At 39.8% G+C, this 19,968-nt stretch overlaps 2 protein-coding genes across 2 annotated transcripts in view; one reads left to right on the forward strand and one right to left on the reverse strand.

The window, feature by feature from the left end:
• The window catches only part of LOC106999648 (uncharacterized), a 68,795-nt gene that overhangs the window by 47,212 nt on the left and 1,615 nt on the right, over window positions 1-19,968 (forward strand). Inside the window, exon 6 of the mRNA XM_077943422.1 lies at window positions 9,636-9,697. The gene's annotated coding sequence lies outside the window, so the exon portion shown is untranslated. The remainder of the gene's footprint in view (window positions 1-9,635; window positions 9,698-19,968) is intronic.
• The window catches only part of CSMD1 (CUB and Sushi multiple domains 1), a 2,034,615-nt gene continuing 2,024,907 nt past the window's right edge, over window positions 10,261-19,968 (reverse strand). The window contains exons 69-70 of the mRNA XM_015144705.3: window positions 15,953-16,085; window positions 10,261-11,915 (exon numbers count right to left, since the gene is read on the reverse strand). Coding sequence (XP_015000191.3) covers window positions 11,756-11,915; window positions 15,953-16,085 — 293 coding nt within the window. The 3' untranslated portion in view covers window positions 10,261-11,755. The remainder of the gene's footprint in view (window positions 11,916-15,952; window positions 16,086-19,968) is intronic.

Consider the following 19,968-nt stretch of genomic DNA (forward strand, 5'->3'; position numbering starts at 1 on the left):
GAGGCCTCCTACTTTCCTGCCCTCTCTGCCTCCAGCTCTTCTCCATGGTGCGTACACATTTGATTTCTGAAATGTGTACTATAAATTAATGATATGTTCCTTTTTATTCCTGAGGAAAGTAGGGTCATCATTTTTTTTTCTCAAAATGAATAGTGTGATAAATAATACATGCCAAAGGAAGGGCTTGTTATCTTAGAAGCTTTCCTCACTGAATGCCTGTAAGCCTTCACATCTTTGGCACTTCTAATGTCTACAAGAATATCAATTATTTATATTTATATTCGTGTAGCACATGGATTCAGGTGGGACTTCTGAAACCACACTTGGAGAACAATGTCTGAGTTTGAAAGTGTTTGCCTTTCAACAGGACCCTCTTTATAATAGATTGCTTTAAGCCTTAGGACCTGTGCCTTGTGGACATCCTCTCAGGTGGTGGGTGGTGACAAGCATTTCCCTCTGAGGAAAGAAAACTCTCACAGGTTGCTAATGCACTAGATTGTTTCGATATTGACAATGTTGTGGACTGAATATTTTTCCCCCAAAAAATCTGTATGTTGAAGCTCTAACCCTAGTGTTATTGTAGTTGAAGCTGGGGCCTTTGGAAGGTGATTAAGGTTAGATGAGGTCATAAGGTGAGCCCTTCATGATGGGATTAGTGCCCTTATATGAGATACAAGTGAATGTGGTGGCTCACACCGGTAATCCCAATATTTTGGGAAGTGAAGGTGGGAGGATCACTTGATGCCAGCAGTTTTAAACCAGCCTGGTCAACATAGAAAGTCCCCATCTCTACAAAAAAAAAAAAAAAAAAAATTTAAAAATTAATGGCATGATGGCATGCACCTGTACTCCCAGCTACTCAGGAGGCTGAGGTGGGAGGATCACCTGACCCTGGGAGGCAGAGGCTGCAGTGAGCCATCATCACAACATTGCACTCCTGCTTGGGAAAGAGAACAAGACCCTGTCTCAAGAAAAAGAAGAGAAAGACATTAGAGAGCTCACCCTTTCTCTCTGCTGTGTGAGTAGACAGAGAGAAGGCACCATCTTGAAGCCAAGAAGACAGTCCTCACCAGCAACTAATCATGCTGGCACCCTGACCTCAGACTTCCAGACTCCAGAACTGTGAGATGATAAATTTCTATCGTTTAAGCTGGCAAAGCTATGATATTTTGGTGAGGTCTTTTAATTGAACATATCCAAATATTATCATTTCAATATGCAATAAATATAAAATCATAAATGATATATTTCACATTTTTTACTAAATCTTCTGAATCTGAAGTGTATCTTACACTTATAGCACCACTCAGTGCAAGATAGTCATATTTTAAATGCTCAATTGCCATATATGTGGCCACTGGCTTCTATATGAACTAAGTAGATCTAGCCATAACAGTATGAGGTGCTTTTGTTTGTGATGGACTTGAAATGAAAATAGTTAAAGCAAACTAGAAGTGTAGTACTCATTCAAGTAAATGACCTCTAGAGATTGGCAGTCCAGGGCCTCTCTGGTGACTCCACGATTCTCCGGAACCAGGCTTCTTCTGGCGTGTTATTCTATCATACACCTCATGGCCCATCAAGGTTACACATGCTCCAGCATTCACATCCATACTCATATCTAGCCAGGAAGAAAGATGAGAAGCTGAAGGGGTAATTCCCCACTGTTTAAGAACACTGCTTACAGCTGCTGTTTACAACTTAGTTTGATTGCCAAACTCAGTTCTAGGATGATATTTGTTCTGGAATGCTAACAAACAAAAAAGGGAAGAATGGATATGGAAAGCAAGTAGAAGCTGTTGCCATGCAAACTTTTCTAATAATGTTAAATATATTAATGTAATAATGATGAAAACTTTTTTGGTTCTCACTTATATTTTTTCAATAACTTAAAATATACTCTACCACTGTGAATTACTATCTCAAAGATTTTTCAAGTACTTAGTAAGTAATTGTACCAGGTAACAGATCCAAATGAATACTGTTCAAGACTTGGCCACTGTTAGAAAACAAAGTGGTGCCTATTTATTGAAAATAATTTTCTCAACAATTTCTGTCATTCACATAAATCATAGAGCTATCTTAGGACTCTTGCATTATATATTGCTCTGAATGTTAAGAAATAATCTCACCAAGAGTTAATATCTTTAATCTGCAATGAGCTCATAATATGGAAAATTTAAAAACTGAAATTTAATGGAAGATATTCAAGGACAAGAAGAAATAAAAGGAGTATTAAACATTAAAAAAATTCAACATTCACTAAATTCAAGGAAATAAAAATAAAACAATAATGAGATTCAGTGGTTTACCTTTCCAAACCTTTCAAAAGTTAAAAAAAATTGTAATAGTCTTGAAGAAGAGGTGGCGTGATATATCTCTCCCACTCTACATACAACTGTGAAGCATATAAACACTCTAAGTGTAAAGGCCCTAACTCATAAAATCCATCTAAAGAATCTATACAAATAAAATATGGGACACTAGAAATGGTAGACATAAATTAAGGGTCTAATAACTGGCATCTTAGATGAATTGTTTAAAATTATTTTAACTCTATCAAAATATCTAAGGAATAATTTATAACATACAGAAATTGTGCTCATAATAGGTATGATATTTTTGCACAAAATTGTAAATTCAGTTTGGTGGTTTCAACAAACAATGTATGTGGAAAAATACTTCAGAAGTTCTATAAGACTGTAATAGTAGCTTTGTCATGGTGGAAATATTATGAAATATTTCTATTTTCTTCTTGGTGTCGAAAAATCTAACGTTCCAGAGATGGTACCACGTGGTTTTGGGTTTGAGAAACAACTTAACGTCTCCGTGGCCTTGAGGCCTCATCTACAAAACGGAGACATAAAATCAATACATGCAATTAAAATATTATCAGTGCTTTGATAGAGTTGAATTCCAGACTCAAGTGGGAACAGAGAAGTGAAAATCAAAGATGGGTCAGGAAATACACCTTAGAGGAAGTGACATTGAGGTACAAGTTAATAATAAGAAAATTAGGTTGCACCCTGAACTATTATGCAGCCATAAAAAATGATGAGATCATATCCTCTGCAGGAACATGGATAGAGCTAGAGGCCATTATCCTTAGCAAACTAATGCAGAAACAGAAAACCAAACACCCACATGTTCTCACTTATACATGGGAGCTAAGTGTTGAGACCACATGGACACACAGAGGGGAACAACACACACTGAGGCCTATCAGAGGGTGTAGGGTGGGAGGAGGGAGAGGATCAGTAAAAACAAGTAACAGGTATTAGTCTTAATACCTGGGTGATAAAATAATCTGTACACCAAGGCCCATGACACAAGTTTACTTATGTAACAAACATGCACACCTGTCCCTGAACTTAAAATAAAGTTAGATTTTTAAATAGTAAATACAATTAACTTGGAAACTATCACAGGGTTACTTCTATTATTAGAAGGAATTTAAGAATTGTGTTGTGGTAGCGATCATTGGTTAACTCAGAATGGCCTGAAGTCTTTTGAATTAAACTCACAATGTCCTGAAGTCTGACCTTTCTTAGCTACTGCTGCGCTCCCTTACTGACTCAACCTTCTGGAGACCTTTTCTGAGATCAGGTGATCAGGAACTTGAGCTCAGTCAGAGCTCCTGAGTCCAGGTGCCTGCTCCATCATTGACAATTAGCAAAATTTTACATGTGGATGCCCAATTATTCCAGCATCATTTGTTGGAAGATTATCTTTTCTTCACTGCATTGTCTTTGCTCTTTTGTTTTTGCTCTGTTGACTAAACTTATGTGAGTTTATTTCTGAGTTTTTTATTCGGTTCCATTGATTTATCTGTTTTTTTGTCAAGAGCAAACTCTTGATTACTGTAGCTTTATAGTAAGCCTTAAAATTGAGTAATGTCAGTGCTCCAACTTTGTTCTTTGTTTTTTTGAGATGGAATCTCGCTCTGTTGCCCAGGGCTTGAGGGCAGTGGCACAGCCTTGGCTCACTGTAACATCTGCCTCCCGGATTCCAGTGATCCTCCTGCCTCAGCCTCCCGAGTAGCTGGGACTGCAGGCCCACCACATACGGCTAATATTTTTTTTTTTTTCTGTATTTTTAGTAGACACAGGGTTTCACCATTTTAACCAGGCTAGTCTCGATCTCTTGACTTTGTGATCCACCCACCTCAGCCTCCCAAACTGTGGGGATTACAGGCGTGAGCCACCGCACCCAGCCTGACTTTGTTCTTCTCCTTCATTGCTGTATTGGCTCTTCTGAATCTTTCCCTCTCTGTATAAACTTTAGAATCGGTTTGCTGATATCCACATATAACTTACTGGGATTTTCATTGGAATCATATTTAGTATACATCAATTTCGATTTGCAAATATAGATCAATTTGCATTTAATATCGATCACTATCGATAACCGACATCGTGACAGTAATGAGGCTTCCTATCGATGAATAAGGAATGTATCTCTAGTTATTCTTTGATTTTTTTCATCAGAGTCTCGTAGTTTAGATCTTAGAGACAGTTTCTCTAATTTTAGACATGTTAACTCACCTTTCTAAAACTTTACCTTCTATTCTAGAAATTAAGGTTATTAACAGTACCTAGCCCCACAGGGTTGCTGACAAAATCAAATGAGACAATGCAGACATATCCCTAAAAGCCAGATATGGGATTGCGGAGCACTCAGGCGATGCCCCCTAACGCTCCCTTTCAAGCTCAGAAGCTGACGCTCAAGAGCTTTTCTAGCTCTCTAGTCCTTGCTCTCTCCCTTTGTGTCAACTCTGGTTTCTAAAGAAGATGCTAAAACAGTTCTTAAACCTAGGTTCTTACCAATACAGGGAGACGTCGTCTTGGTAATCTCCATCTCAGAATCATAATAATTCAAGACGTTTTCTGGGATGACATTTTCTCTCCCTCATGTACTCTTTTGTTCTTTTTTTTTTTTACGTGATGAAAAAGAATAATGAGCTCATATGAATTCTGGAAAGTTATACACGTCCTTGACTTTCCACCTGTCAGTGTTCAAACTCTACCTGAGAGGCAGATTTTAAGACTTTCATCATGAGCTTTCTATTGTGAAATAAGATAGTCTGGAAATAAAAGCTGGGACACTAGGTGGAAACAGGCTGGTGGTAAAGGCATACAGAAGAAAAGGTGACTCTGGAGGCCAAAGGTAATGGGAGCAGAGTCAATGACATCAGTCAAGTTAACCATGAAGTCCCAGAGCCCTTGCAGATGGCCAGAGGGAGCACCTCATCAGTACAATTGGAGCAGGTGCGGAACCGAAAGACCAGGCGACCTTGTGGGGGCCCCAGTGCCTCAGGCAGGAGTCTGCCCAGGGTGCTGGGCTGAGGGGGAGCCTTGGGCTGAACTGTGTGAATGTGGTGGGAAAATTCTAACAATGAGAAGCGTTCGAGAGCAAGACTGTCTCTATACTGTCCACATTCTTCCCCAACTTTGTTTTGCTTAAGTGAAATGCATGTTTTGGGGATTTATCTGTATTAATACATGCAGCTCCAATTTACTTGTCCAAAATGTGCATAGATTGACCCATGCTTTTGTAGAGAATTGAGATTCACCAACTTTACCCAAAAGTTTGTGCTTATTGACCTAGAGATGCCAGGACAGGAAGGTTACCAGAATTGAACACCATAGTCTATCATGACAACATCCAAAACAGAGCTACACCCCATGCCCCAAGCTTGGAAGGCACCTCCAACACAGCCAGGACCTGATACAGATGGGCAGTCCTGTCCTGGGCTGCCCCAGACCTCCAGTTGCAGGGTGGCTTTTGAATGCTCAGAAATCATTGAGCACACTAATAGTGGGAAGAAATATCAGGTAATTCCCTTAGCATAAGTCTTATCTTTTCCAGTTAAGTACATTTTTATATATTTTTTAGGCAGGTTCTCCCTCTGTTACTCAGGTTGGAGTGGAATGGCAAGATCTCAGCTCACTGCATCCTTGACCTCCATGCTCAAGAGATCCTCCCATTTCAGCCTCCTAAGATGTTGGGAAAACAGATGCATGCCACCACGACTGCACATGCCATCACAGCTGCCTAATTTATTATCATTTTTTACAGAAACAGGGTGTCCCTGTGTTGCCCAGGCTGGTCTTGAACTCCTGGGCTCAAGCGATCCTCTCACCTCAGCCTCGCAAAGTGCTAGGAATACAGTTATGAGCCAGCACGCCCAGCCCCCATTCAATACTTCATTTATATATAATCCCATGGACTAAGGCGTCCACACAGCCTGAAAAAACCAGGAAAGTGAGTCATCTTGCACTTTCCCTTCAGAAATTCTGTGATAAGCTAAAAGCTGCTGTGATATCCGCAAAAGAATAACACCTTAAAGCAAGCAAACCAACAGGTCTTCTGAGCAGTATTGCAAAACAATCCTTGCTATCCTTTAGCCCAAGGTATTTTAGTAGTGAAAAGCAGCAAATAGTGGGTGTCTGCCATCCTCTAAAGAACATGAAGCTTGTTGAAAGCCACTGACTTCCAGGCCCTCTGGTTGGGGCATGCATCTGGAAACATTCATCCCTCTGAAGGGTTTTGATTAAATGCAGCAAAGGAGGCTGTTAGTAACTCTGTCAGCTGTCTGAGCAGTTGTGACTGTCATTTAGGCCTAGTAATTCGTCATTATATCATTCGGAGACAGCGGAGCTGAGGATGGTGTTTCACACTTTCAGGGAAGTGGATTGGAAGTGCGCAGCCCCAATTGTTGGCCACGTAGAGGCTTTGTGAGCCGGGGTGAATCTCTGAGGTTCTTTCTCAGTCTACGTGGTAATTATGGCTTGTCTAGTTCTTAACTGCAAGTAACAGTAACTAAGCCTGGATAACTTGAAGGAAAAAAAAAGATATGGGGTTGTTCCCAGAATTAAGAGAAAAGCCCAGTGACCAGGTCGTGGGAATGCAAGTGACCCTGTGGAATGAAAGATTGACCTCCTGGCAGGGGGTGGGTTGAGGGCCTGAGGGTAAATTCAGCCAAATGTACCTGACCCTGCAGGTCAGGCCCCAAATCCTGGGAGACAGCCCCAGCTCAACCACGGGAGTGCGCTTCCCCCACGCCCAGTCGGGGACAGTCAAGGAATTGTGACCAATGCTCATTAAAGCTGATCGTCATCGGGAGGAGTGACTCTCAGGGGACGTCCAGGTGCCATTCCCACAGGAGAAGAGGACGCAAACTGGGTTTCAATAGCCACGGATGTCCATGCTATGGATGGTAACACCCTCGCCTATTCTGCATCCTTTAGTACATCAAATAATTATAGGACCCCCATAATTTTAGAAAAGCACTCCAAGGCACAGAGCAAGACAGATTTTATTTATCATTTTAAAGAACTGTAGCGTGGAACACATTGTGGGATCTCTATTTTCTTGCTGCCCCAGGAAGCTTCAACTCAATGTGTTAATAATTCAAGAGGGTGTATTATGTATGAGCATTCTGTGGAATGTGAAAATTCATGAGAGTACTTATTTCCCTTTGAATTCTTAGGTTTGGTAGTTAATTTTCTCAATGAAGTGAAAGAAGATTCACAGGTAGAACAACAGAAGAATTCAGAAAAAACAATAACTGCATAAGAAAGGGAATATTGGACGCATTTCATAATGTGATGGTTTCTTGAAAAATAAGAATGTTGAAGCAAGAGAAACCTGACCTGTAGTATCAGCTCTGCCTATCTGTGCGTGATTGGGTAAATCAACTAACTTATGTATCTTTCTGCTTCTTCACCTGAATGATGAAAGTGGTAACACACACTTGGTTGGATGGCGGGGTTTTGCAACGTCTGCGAGTCACCAAGTGCAGTGTCTCGCACTTGGTATTTCCTCAATAAATGGCACCTAAATGCAGTTGCTGGCCAGCAAGATACAGATTGCAAGTTGGACATCAAAACTCGGTCACTGCAAAGCCACCGTCGGGCTATTTTTAAAAAAGTATCGGTTGTTTTTCATGTTGTAATAACTTCACTCTCGGAGAAATTAGTGTATCATTCTGTTGAACTGTAAGACATTCAGCATGATGGGCCACCAAGGACTTGTGTTTTCTCTCAGCCCAGAAATGAATGGGGGACGGCTGGTTCTGAATTTTAAAAGCTGTATGATTTTTTGCGCCTTCTTTAACTGTGATATTTGGAATGCTCTCTTAAGTAGGTCTATAATTCTCTTTCATGTCATTTTTTTAGTGTGGTGAACATTTACAAACAGAGCTCCCAAATTGAAAAGAAATCATAAAAAACGTAGGTTTTGGTTTGAAGGAAACCGAGGGTTCTTACTGTTTTTAATGCAAACCATCAAGAAATCTGTCAGCTTCAACGTTACTATTCTGCGTTTCATGGTTCCTGCTAAATGTGCTGTTGATTAATCATGACGATGTGAATGTCATGGGAAAAATATGGAGCTTCATTTTGAATACCATAAAGGCTCATTATGAAGACTCTTTCCTTCCCCTGCAAGGGACTCAGGTGCGCATATTAAAGCGAAAATAAATTCACACACAAAAATAGAAATCTAAAATTAAATATTTAATTAGAACTCTGATTTGCTTTAAAGATTGGTGGCATTGCACAGGCTATATTACACCCTCTTTATAATTTTTTTCGACAAAAAAAGATACTGTTCATTTTAACAGGCCACTTTAATATTAATACATGTGTAATAGGATTGGAACTGAAAATCAGCTAGAGATGGTACATTTTACATTATTGGGAAAATTACAGTTCTGTATTGTAAAAACATTTATTTTTTAACAATGTACCTACATTAATCAAAAAATTACAGCATATTTAATAATTTTACAAATTCTTCATAAAAAATATATCTCTGTACAAAAAGGTCTTTCGCACCTACGTCGTGACAGCAGCGTGTGGTGGGACGGGAGGGAGGGTCGGCGATGACAATGGGTTTTCCTGATCATAATGCCAGCGTTCTTTTTTTTTTCCCCCTTTTTATAATAGCTTTTTTGTTGTTGTTTACAAAATATTTTACAGAAGAAAAAAATTATTGCAGCTAGCCTGAAAAAAGGCAAGATGTGTGTGTAAAACAAGCAGCAGTTTTAAACAGCTCTGAAGCACATGTCCTGTGTTAGCGTGTGGTCGCGTCCCTCACGCGTGTTCCTGTTGCCTTCAGGGAAGAGTCTTCTAGACCTAACTCAGCAAGCACAGCTCCTGACTGCCCTAAAACGAGATCCTCCAACACCTTGCGGAGACTCCGTTCAACACTGCACACAACCCTAGGAAGAAACTAGGCAGAATTCTCACAAGAGAATTCCACTGATTTTTTTTTTTTTCATTTAAATAACATGCTTCGAACTGGCAACCCTAGGACAGTTTGACTTTGCACACAAAGGAAAATCATATCTAATCTGATATGTGGTTTCTTGTATGTATGTATGTCCTGTCATTTCAGGATTTCATAGCATCATTGACCAGGGAGCAGGTCAGGGATGTGGGAACAGAGACATTAATTCAGACTCTGAAGTCAGCATTTTGCACCTAGTTTGAATGACTCAAACTTAGATATGTACAATATATATATATGTATGTATGTATATATATACACCTAATATGTATAGTAACCCTGTTCTCCCTTGCACACGAGCCTCCTCACACTTTCAACCGTCTTCTCTTTGTTTCGTTCAGTGTGTGTGTTAGGAGCACGACTCCCGCTGACCTCGTCCAGCAGTCTACTGTGAAACAGCAAGGTAAGGATTCCCATTGGCAAAGCAAATCTCCAAGGATGTGGGTAGGTTGGCCAGGGAAAACTGTGCAGAGAATTCGCGTAATGATACAGAATCCAACAGTGTGGGGTTCACAAGACAGAGGAGTCCCTAGGAGAGGCCAGTGAGTCCCCAGACAGCAGAGACCCCTTCCACTGAGGAACACAGCACTGGGAGCCGAGCTCTACGGAAATGTCCAAATCAAAACGCGTGACTCTCCAGAGAATGCCCTGTTTTCCTGACCGCTTTTCCTTTATTCACATTTGAAGTCCTACATGGAAACCTTCAGTAGACCGACAGATAAATCAGTCTTAAAGCTAGGTGTGAATGTGTTCACTCCGACAACGTGAAGGCCAATTTGAACATTCTGACATTTCTATTACCAATGCCAATCTAAAATGTGAAAATTTGCCACAATTGGATAGGTACTGAAATATCAAATAATAAAATAAGTATTATCATTTCAAAAATATTTTATCAAACAAGTAAAAATAAACATGATCTTCACTTTGAATTTGTTACATAAACATCCTCATGGTCACATCTTCTACTTCATGTTTTGATTTTTATTCACCCTGGGGATCATACCAATTTTATTTGTACCATAACTTTTCATTTACCTGTAATGTAATTTAAACCTGAAAAGTCACTGAAATTACCTTTCCATCTGGAATTATAAAGCATGAAACAAATAACAAATGAATGTATAAAATATATCATTGTGAGAGGACAGTGTGTGTACTTTTTCCTTCCCTCTAAAAGAACACTTAGTATTTTGATCCTGAACAATTTTCACTGAGTTCAAGGTGCTACTGTGGTATATTGTCCTTCAATGCAATATCAAAGATCGATGGCACACTAAAAGACAAAGAAAACAAACAAACAAACCCCAAAAAACAGAAAACAAAAAAACTGCAAAAGGGAAGGCTGCATTGTGAGTTAAAACTCACAAGTTCAACAACTATCTAAAATAAATTACTATTCACAGTTTTACATGGCAAACAGAAATTTCTGCAAACCCCCTGCTATTAAGTAGTATCGGAGAGACAGTAATTGGATGAGGATGGTACTAAAGGAGGAAAACCTGGGAAATAAGGAGGCTTCTGTTATTTTCTCATTGGACCTCTTCAATGAAGTCAACACATAAATGGAGCTAATTGAAGCAATAATAAAATAAATCTCTTCAATACTGTATTTCCTTTTAAATCTGTGCCATATCTAGGAATACTTTTCCCTAACACTCCAACTAAGCTGATGGTGGAATGGTTAGCTTGATAATATGAAAGAATGCTTATATACAATGGATAGTGTGTATAAACCCTGTGTAAATAATTTATTTTTTATCAGAATCTTACGCAGTCATTCATAACACACTAGTGCAAAAAATTGTGCATCAAACATTCTGCGACAGAACAGCTGATTGGGAAATTTGCAAACATCCCTAGAGATGAACACACAGGGGAGCTGTGAGGTCCTCAAAGCTTGCCAGGTCTCGGAAGGACAGAGTGAAGCCTTTGTAGGTGTGTGCCTCTATCAGAAAGGTGTCTTCTTCCAGAAAGCTTATTATTTTATTTTTCTCAAAGTATTCATGTTCATGGGGGTTAAAAAAAAACACACACACACGCACAAGAGAACACATATTGTGGTGCTACCATTTTGTCACCGCACCCGAAGGACAGATCCACGAGCCCAGAAGATTGCATTGAAAGGCATCCCAGCAACACAGAAATACGAAAGTCTGAGGCATTGAGTACGACGTGTCGGCGTGACGTGGCAGTCTTCCTGGAGTGTGCCTTGATGTCAAACAGGTGCAGCCAGGCATTTAGAACCCACTTTCGGAATGAAAACGCAGGTGTACTTTGATCCGCAGAAGACTCTGGCACATTTCAGTAGAGATCCCCGCTGCACGTATGCCAGTAGACAAGGTTGAAGATCGCTGCAGTAAAGCCAGAGTGGAAGGGAGAGTGGTATATGGCACCAAAGGAATCACTGCTTGTCCATCAGAGGTATGGCTATGAATCAGTCCTGTTGGGGCACTGAGGGCTATACCACTGTACAGACTGTGTTCAGAGTTGTGTCAAACCTCACAGCCTTGGCTTCTGTGGGTTTTAAGTTTGTATCATACATGGGGTTTTCAAACGATGCTTGTCCATTGCTGTTTTCATGCCCAGCATAGCCATTGTATTGAACTTTTGGTCTCGTTCTAAGGAAAACAGAAAACAAATCATTAGAATCCTGGTTTCAGTTGGAGATTTAGCAGCCGGGACTGGGTGCAGGAGACAATGTCTACAGAGCAGGGAGTAGTACAGCCAGGACGTTTGCAAAGAAGGAAGGCGTCCACACCTGCGCACCTGTCAGTTTATTTGTTTAAATTGGTGACTGGGAATATAAAATGGGTTTTAAAAAGTGAAGCAATTTCAAAAATTAAATAAACATTTTTTGAGACAGGGTCTCACTCTGTTGCCCAGGCTGGAGTGCAGTGGCACGACCACAGCTCACTTCAGCCTGGACCTCTTGGGCTCAGGCGATCCTCCCACCTCAGCCTCCTGGGTAGCCGGGATCAAAGATTTATTTATGCTTCCTACAAATGCCCCAGGGAAATTGGGAAGGTCCTAAAGGCTGAATTTGACTGGTTTTGTTTTGGATGTCTGTTTATCACTGATAAGTTGTATGGCCTTGTTTAAGTCACAAAACTTTCTGCTACTCTGTAAAATAAGGTTGTGGGCATATGCCTAGCCTTTAGGGCTGTATGATTAAGCTAAATTTCAAGTTTAAGCTTTTAGTTCACTGTCGTTACTAATATTCACAAAAAAATTATTTTTTATTTTGTCTCTCTTGAGTTAAAAATGAATCTGTTTATAAAAAAGGAACTATACTCATTATTAAACTATTATCACATTTTCTGGTTAAAAGAAAACCCGTACATACAACCTATGATAGAGAATTAGAGGATTTTCAGACTGAAAAGACAGAAACATGTCTGGTCTGGCTCTGGCTCCTTTTATTCTTTCCTTATTCCAGAAGAAATCAGATAAGAAAAATGTGCCACATGGCAAAAACAGAAACATGCTCGCAAAAACATCATTTGACATCGGGTGTCAAGAAACTTCTGCCGAGTCATTTACTAGTAGATTTCCTTATGTTACACATGCTCATTAAGAAAAAGAGAAGTAAGTAGTGCATGGCCCTGAGAAAACGGCAGAACTGCAATTTGTAACTGCCCTTGGAGTGGGAGAGGTCGACATTGCGCTTGGAAAATGCGCCAGCAGCAGCGATAGTTAGCAAACAAATCCAGCCCCTCGTGAATGAAGACCTGGCTAAAATGTTCACTCAATCGTCCAGATCACAAGCTGCCACAGTCCCTTCATGTCTAGGGAAATGCAACCCCAGAGTGGAACTGGCGGCAGCTGGATGCTGACGTGCACGAGTGCAGCTGCACCTGGCAGAGGGCTGTCAGGACCTCGGGCTCTGAGGAAGCAATTCCCCACATGCAAGCAACAGACTCAAAAATGAGCAGAAACAGGGTTTTTCTGGAGGAATACAGAGCCAATTCATTAAGAAATATTTATGTCTGCAGAGCCTCAGAAGCCAGTGTAGAGGGTGCTACAGGCTTGGTGCTTTCCTGACCAGGTGGTGAGAACTTGAAGGAAATGAATTGATGTGCTGCTGGCAACTGAGCCCTGGACTTCCTTGATTCTGCAAAAATTCCACCATCCCTCGCTCCTATGGCACAGAAGTAGAGGATGAAAAGACCCAACAGACTGAGAAGTCACAGTGGCCTCATAGCCGCCCTCTTGAGAGCTGTGAGGGGAAGACCTTCCTTCATATTCAACATGCAGGGCAGCCTCCTGGTCTTGGTGCAGTGTCAGGAAGGGAGGGACTGCAGGTGTGATGACGACAGATTCCCCACTGGCCCAGAGGAGGCATCAAGTTTACATAAAAATAAGTGCTGTCCCCTTATATCTGGCTCTGAAATCTGAGATCTCTTTCCAAGGCACTGCCTTCACGGAGACACCCAACTACTCAACATCGACAGGGAAGATGCTCAGGTTTAATGACTAAAAGTGGTGTGTATTTTGAATATACCCCCCAATGCTACATTGTCTTAAAGTTAAGATATAATCAGAAGTCATATTTATGTATAAATATGCATATATAATTACGTGGGGTTATCTTTTTAAAGGCCAAGACAATCCCAGACTTACATGAAGGTTTGCATCTTTGCAGGAAAGTTAAGGGAAAACAGCTTTAATGGACTTGACCCTTTCCTTGGGGTTAATGTGGATGCCAATCAAAAACAAAAATAAATTTGTAGGAATTATAAGTTCCTACAGTATGTGTCTCTATAAGGATATTATATGACCCTGAGGAACCTTTGAAAGAAGATACATTTTTAGTGCATATCCCTTTAAGAGGAGAAGCCCCTCTAATTATGGCATCTTATTGGATAAGGTAGTGGCATATCCTTCTACATTTACTAAATTTTAAACTAGTCCTGAGCAGAAATTCAAGGATAAGGCTCATCAGACTTGTGTGTTTTGGGTATTTTTTCTTCCAAAAAATTAATACAGATGTGCCAATCTTTCATTTTGTAAATATCATCTGAAATGTTTTTTCACTGAGTCATATTCTTAAAGAAAGAACATTACCAGCCATAGGGAACTGAAGACATAGGTACAAGCGGCTAATACACCTTTGAAGCAACATTCTCTCTACTGTGTACTTCAAAAGTGACTACAAGAAAGCACATATTTAAAGAGGCTATTTCATGAGTTATTAAAAAAAAATCATGACAGTTTTTCTGTTTTCTGTTAACCAGAATTAAGTGAAATATCCGTATTATATACTGATATTTATTTAACCTACGTAATTTTATTTCAGGGGATCATAATTTACTTCTTATTATTTGTAGTTAATGCTACCATTTCAAATAGTATTTTTGAGTAGTTTGGCATTTCCAGATTCCTCCAGGAATGTATTATCCATATATGGATACAATGTACAAGGAGTTTATAGTTCCTCCAAAATAATCCTTTTTTTTTGGCATCCACATTCATCCCAAGGAAAGGATCTAGTTCACTAAAGCTGGTTGTCCCCAAGTTTTGATATTTTGCAGTTTGTAGAGTTTTGCAAATTAATGGATATTCTGAACAGTTTTTTAAGAGATGGAACATCTATATTGCTTACTGCATATAAAGAGCTACATTTGTATTTGTTGAAGGAAGGAATCAGTGAAACAATTATCAATCACAGATTCACAGAGTTGAAAGTGGCCATAGAGAACATTCTGTTCAACCTTTTGCTGGAAGGTTGAAATACCTTCTAAAGGTTCTCATGGCTGGCCATGGAGCCTGAATATAGAGATAGAATCCTTTATTTCATCTTTCAATTGAACATGAAAGAAAAAAATTATTTCTCAACTCAGTCATTTATTCTCTTATTTCTTAGATGTATCCTGCTTAAAAAGTAGGGCAGAAGGCCGGGCGCGGTGGCTCACGCCTGTAATCCCAGCACTTTGGGAGGCCGAGGCGGGCGGATCACAAGGTCAGGAGATCGAGACCACGGTGAAACCCCGTCTCTACTAAAAATACAAAAAATTAGCCGGGCGCGGTGGCGGGCGCCTGTAGTCCCAGTTACTCAGGAGGCTGAGGCAGGAGAATGGCGTAAACCCAGGAGGCGGAGCTTGCAATGAGCCGAGATCGCGCCACTGCACTCCAGCCTGGGCGACAGAGCGAGACTCCGTCTCAAAAAACAAACAAAACAAAAAAACAAAAACAAACAAACAAACAAAAAAAAAAAGTAGGGCAGAAAACAAAAAAGACAACAAAAAATCTTCAGAAATAAGCATTGTTAGTGTAAGAAAGTGCACTGCTCTCACTCGTAAGTGGGAGCTGAACGATGAGAACATATGGACACATCGGGAGACGACACACATTGGTGCCTGTGGGGGGTTGAGGGGAGGGAGAGCATCAAGAAGAACAGCTGATGGGCATTGGGCTTAATACCTGAGGGACGGGCTGATCTGTGCAGCAAACCACCATGGCTTACGTTTCCTTAGGTAATAAACCTGCACATCCTGCACATGTACCCCAGAACTCAAAATAAAAGCTGATTACAAAAAAAAAGAACATTGCATAGTAATATAAAATACGTGTGCATGTGAGCACGAGACCATGCCCATTACTTAAACCCATAGTTTACACTCACAACATTCTCAAATAGATGGTGTTTCTGCAGTACCTGTGTTTGTAGAGGTAAAATGCAAACCCTGATAAAATTAGAGCAAAGAAAGGAACCAGAATGGCAGCCGCCACAGAGCCACTGCTGGTGCCGTGGTAATGATTCGAAGAGTCTTGATCTGGGTTTAAGGGATCTGGAAGATAAAGGAAATATTCAATTTGTTGTTACTGTACTCTGCTTGAAGAAATAAGTATGATACATTTTATAAATGGATATGAACTCTACAAGAAGCAGACGGAGTTACCATTTCACAGGAAACCAACTGATATTCTTTTCTAAAGATTTTAATATCCACTTAGTGATCAAGACAAAAAACTATTTCCTACTAATCATGGAGAATACTACGAAAGAGTCCCAACATTTAAAATGTGAGAAAGGCAAAAGGGTCACTTTACATCCTGACTTTTGTTTATAGTTATAGGTATTTTCACAAAAACTAACTGAAAACATTTATATATGTTTTCTATATTCAGAGGTCAGTAATATTTGCTGTTTGTTTCTGTCTTAAGGCCAGACTCAGCAAAATATGTCATTGAAATTATGTAAATATCCCAGTTATGCATACAAATGGCATTGCATTCTTCATATGTGAATAGGATGGTGCTATCTGATCCGCCTTTATTTTAGGTAGATTCTGAAATTCACATCAGAATTTAGAAATACTCAAAAAAAATATAGTTCAACGTCACAATGCAAGTTTCCATGAAGACACAAAATAATGCTAAAATACAACTTTTTAAATTAATTATTTTTTCTTTTTTTTTTTTTTTTTTTGAGACAGAGGCTCACCCTGTCGCCCAGGCTGGAGTGCAGTGGAGCCATCTCAGCTCATTGCAACCTCCGCCTCCAAGGTTCAAGTGATTCTCCTGCCTCAGCCTTCCAAGTAGCTGGGATGATAGGTGCCCGCCACCATGCCTGGCTATTTTTTGTATTTTTAGTAGAGATAGGGTTTCATGATGTTGGCCAGACTAGTCTCGAACTCCTGACTTCAAATGATCCGCCCACCTCGGCCTCCAAAAGTTCTGGGATTACAGGCCTAAGCCACTGCGCCCGGCCTAAAATATACCTTTTATCCATTAGAAAGGAAGGCAAATGTAAATACTTCATGTATCATGAAGGTGATAGAATCATCCATTCTATAATACACGACTATGGAGTGTCTCATTGCATGGTACTGAGAGGAAAGCATTAAAAATTCAAATCCACAAATATTTATTAAGCAACTGTTGCCAAAGAAGAAAACAAGTTCTTGAAGAGTGTACTAACAAAATACAATTTTGAGATGGATTTGGTCTAATTGCATGGAGTCACTTAATGCAGGTGTGCAATGAATTATGATTGGCGTCATCTCAATATAGCAGAATTGTTAAGAAGAAGGTGATCTGGTTTTCATATTTCCAGAATTTATAAAATGTCAAATTCAAAGAGATGTTGCTTTATTTATTGTTATATAAACCAGAAATGCAAAAAATCAATCAAATATTAAAAATCTTTAAATCACTATTTGTATCAACATTCTTTAATTTTCATATAAAAACTTTCAAATGACATTATTTGCCATTTGCTTCAATCGATGTAGGATTATGACTGCCTACAATATTAACATCCAATAGGAACATATTTCGGAATAATGTTGGCTTTTTACAACTACATATCTTTTTGAGATTTGTCCCATCATCATGCAAAAGGAAAATGCCAAACGTCTGCTCTCTTGCAATCTGAGCACCCACGTTATGGATGTGCAGTGAGTGAGGCCAACTGGATGTTCCCACCCCAGGCACTGTATTGGAAGTGAGGGATGCAAAACATTCTGTGATGGTTTAAAATTTGTTCCATGGGTGAAGGGGTTCTAGAACCCTGGGGACAACGTAAGTGTGTGTGTGTGTGTGTGTGTGTGTGTGCGCGCACATTGAGGGTGGTCCCAGCAGCAGCAGTGGTGGCAGCAGTGATGTCCGGTGACCAGGGGTGGTGCTGTCCAACAGAGAGCAGTGGTGCCCTACTCAGATGGCACCAACTTCATGGGTTGGTTGTGAAAATCATATGTTAGTACATCTCAAGGGCTTACAACAATGCCTGGCACAGAGGGAATGTTCACTCGGACTCAGAGTCACAAAAATAGAAGCTTCCTGAAGCCAGGGTTTTTGTTTGGTTTGGTTTGGTTTGGTTTGGTTTGGTTAGCTTTCCTCTTGAATCCTCAGAACCTGCAACAAAAGCTAGAATACAGTATGTGCTCAATATATATTTGCAAAATTTTAAAAAAAGTTTTGTCTTTATAGCATTTCAGCACCCAAATATGTTTTAGTTTCCATTATGTTGCGATACATTGATCTCCAAGTTTCTGTAATTCTGGGACTCTCTGTCTCATTCTTATAAATGTGTATTCTACTTACATTAACCATAGTTACTTTCTTTTATATGAAAACAAAGCTACACACTTTTATCCATAATAGATATCAAAATTCAAATAATAAAATGCTGGGAAATCTACATGTCCCAAGACACCTCACATGAAAACAAAGAACACCACATAAGAAGATGTTTGTGAATTACATAACCAAACGTACTGTGAGATTATTACATGTCTGCAGCTCCTGGTTAATTTCAGTTACTTACCCTTGTTTTAATAATTTGAAGGTTAATATACACACATGGTGCTAATTAAGATGGCATAAAGGGATATGAAAACAAATAATATAAAGGAAAATTAAAATAATCATTCCTTGCCCTACAAGGCAGTTCCTCTTTAGAGTTGAGGGTTTTAAAAATTGTCCTTCCAACAATGTACTCTTAATATATGTGATTATTTTTCTCTTTCCTCATTTTTATAATTGGTAATATTATTTGCATGTTGCATATGTGGCTTTTTAACCTTAACAGTATATTTCTGAGGCTCTTCCATTGGCATATTTGAATCAGATTTAATTTTTTAAGGTGTGTAGTATTCTACTGATTAGACATAACAACATTTATTTAGCCAGTCTACTGTCCAGGGACATTTAGGGTATTTCTAGTATCTTCTATAATGCTGCAATGAAATCTTTTGCTTCTATCTATGCATTAGCAGGAGTCTACATTATATAGGACAAATCTTCAGAAGTAGAATTATTGACGAACAGAATTTGTGCCTTTTAGTGTTGCTACATCCTACTTAATTGCTCTCTAAAGAGGCACTGCAATTTCATTCAACCATTATCCTACGAGGGTCTTTACAATAACACATGGACAGCATGTGTGATCCCTCTGCTACCCTCGTTTCCCTCCTCCTCCCGCTCCCTGTTTTCCCCTTTCCTTCATCCTCTCTTATCGCCCTCCTTCCACGTGTTATTATTGGTTCCACCACTGTTGTGCAACTGTTGCTGCTGCTACTATGGTGATAAATCAAACACAGTATTTAGGTATTATAAATTTACATTTTTTTACTGAAGAAGGAGGGTGATAAGCTAGGTCATTCAATTTTCTAAAGCTCATTCTTGAAACAAATGCACATCCAGTCACACAACACTTCATGTGGGGGATACATTCTGAGAAATGCTTCGTGAGGCCATTTTGCAGCCTCAGAGTGCACTCACACACCTAGATGGTGTTGCCTACTGCACACCTAGGCTATAGGTACAGCCAGTGGCTCCTACGTGAGTAACGCCGTGCACTATGACATTATGGCAGCCATGGTGTCACCAGGTGTTAGGAATTTTTCAGGTTCTTTAGAATCTTACGTGGTCACTGGTGTATATGAGATCTTTTGTTGACCAAAATGTCCTTATGTGATGCGTGACTGTCCTATATAATTCATCCACTTAAGCTGAACACACAATCCAAGGCTTTCTCAGTGTATTCATAGGGTGGTGCAATCATCACCACGGTCTCACTTAGAAGACTGGTGTCCTTCCAAAAGAATCTCAGTATCTCTTAGCTTTATTCTTCCTCCACCTTCATCGCAACCTTTAGCCCTAGACAACCACTAATCAATGTCCCATCTCTATGGATTTGCCTGTTATGGACATTTCCTGTAATGGATT

This window comes from Macaca mulatta, chromosome 8 (genome assembly GCF_049350105.2).
Source record: "Macaca mulatta isolate MMU2019108-1 chromosome 8, T2T-MMU8v2.0, whole genome shotgun sequence".
NCBI lineage: Eukaryota > Metazoa > Chordata > Mammalia > Primates > Cercopithecidae > Macaca > Macaca mulatta.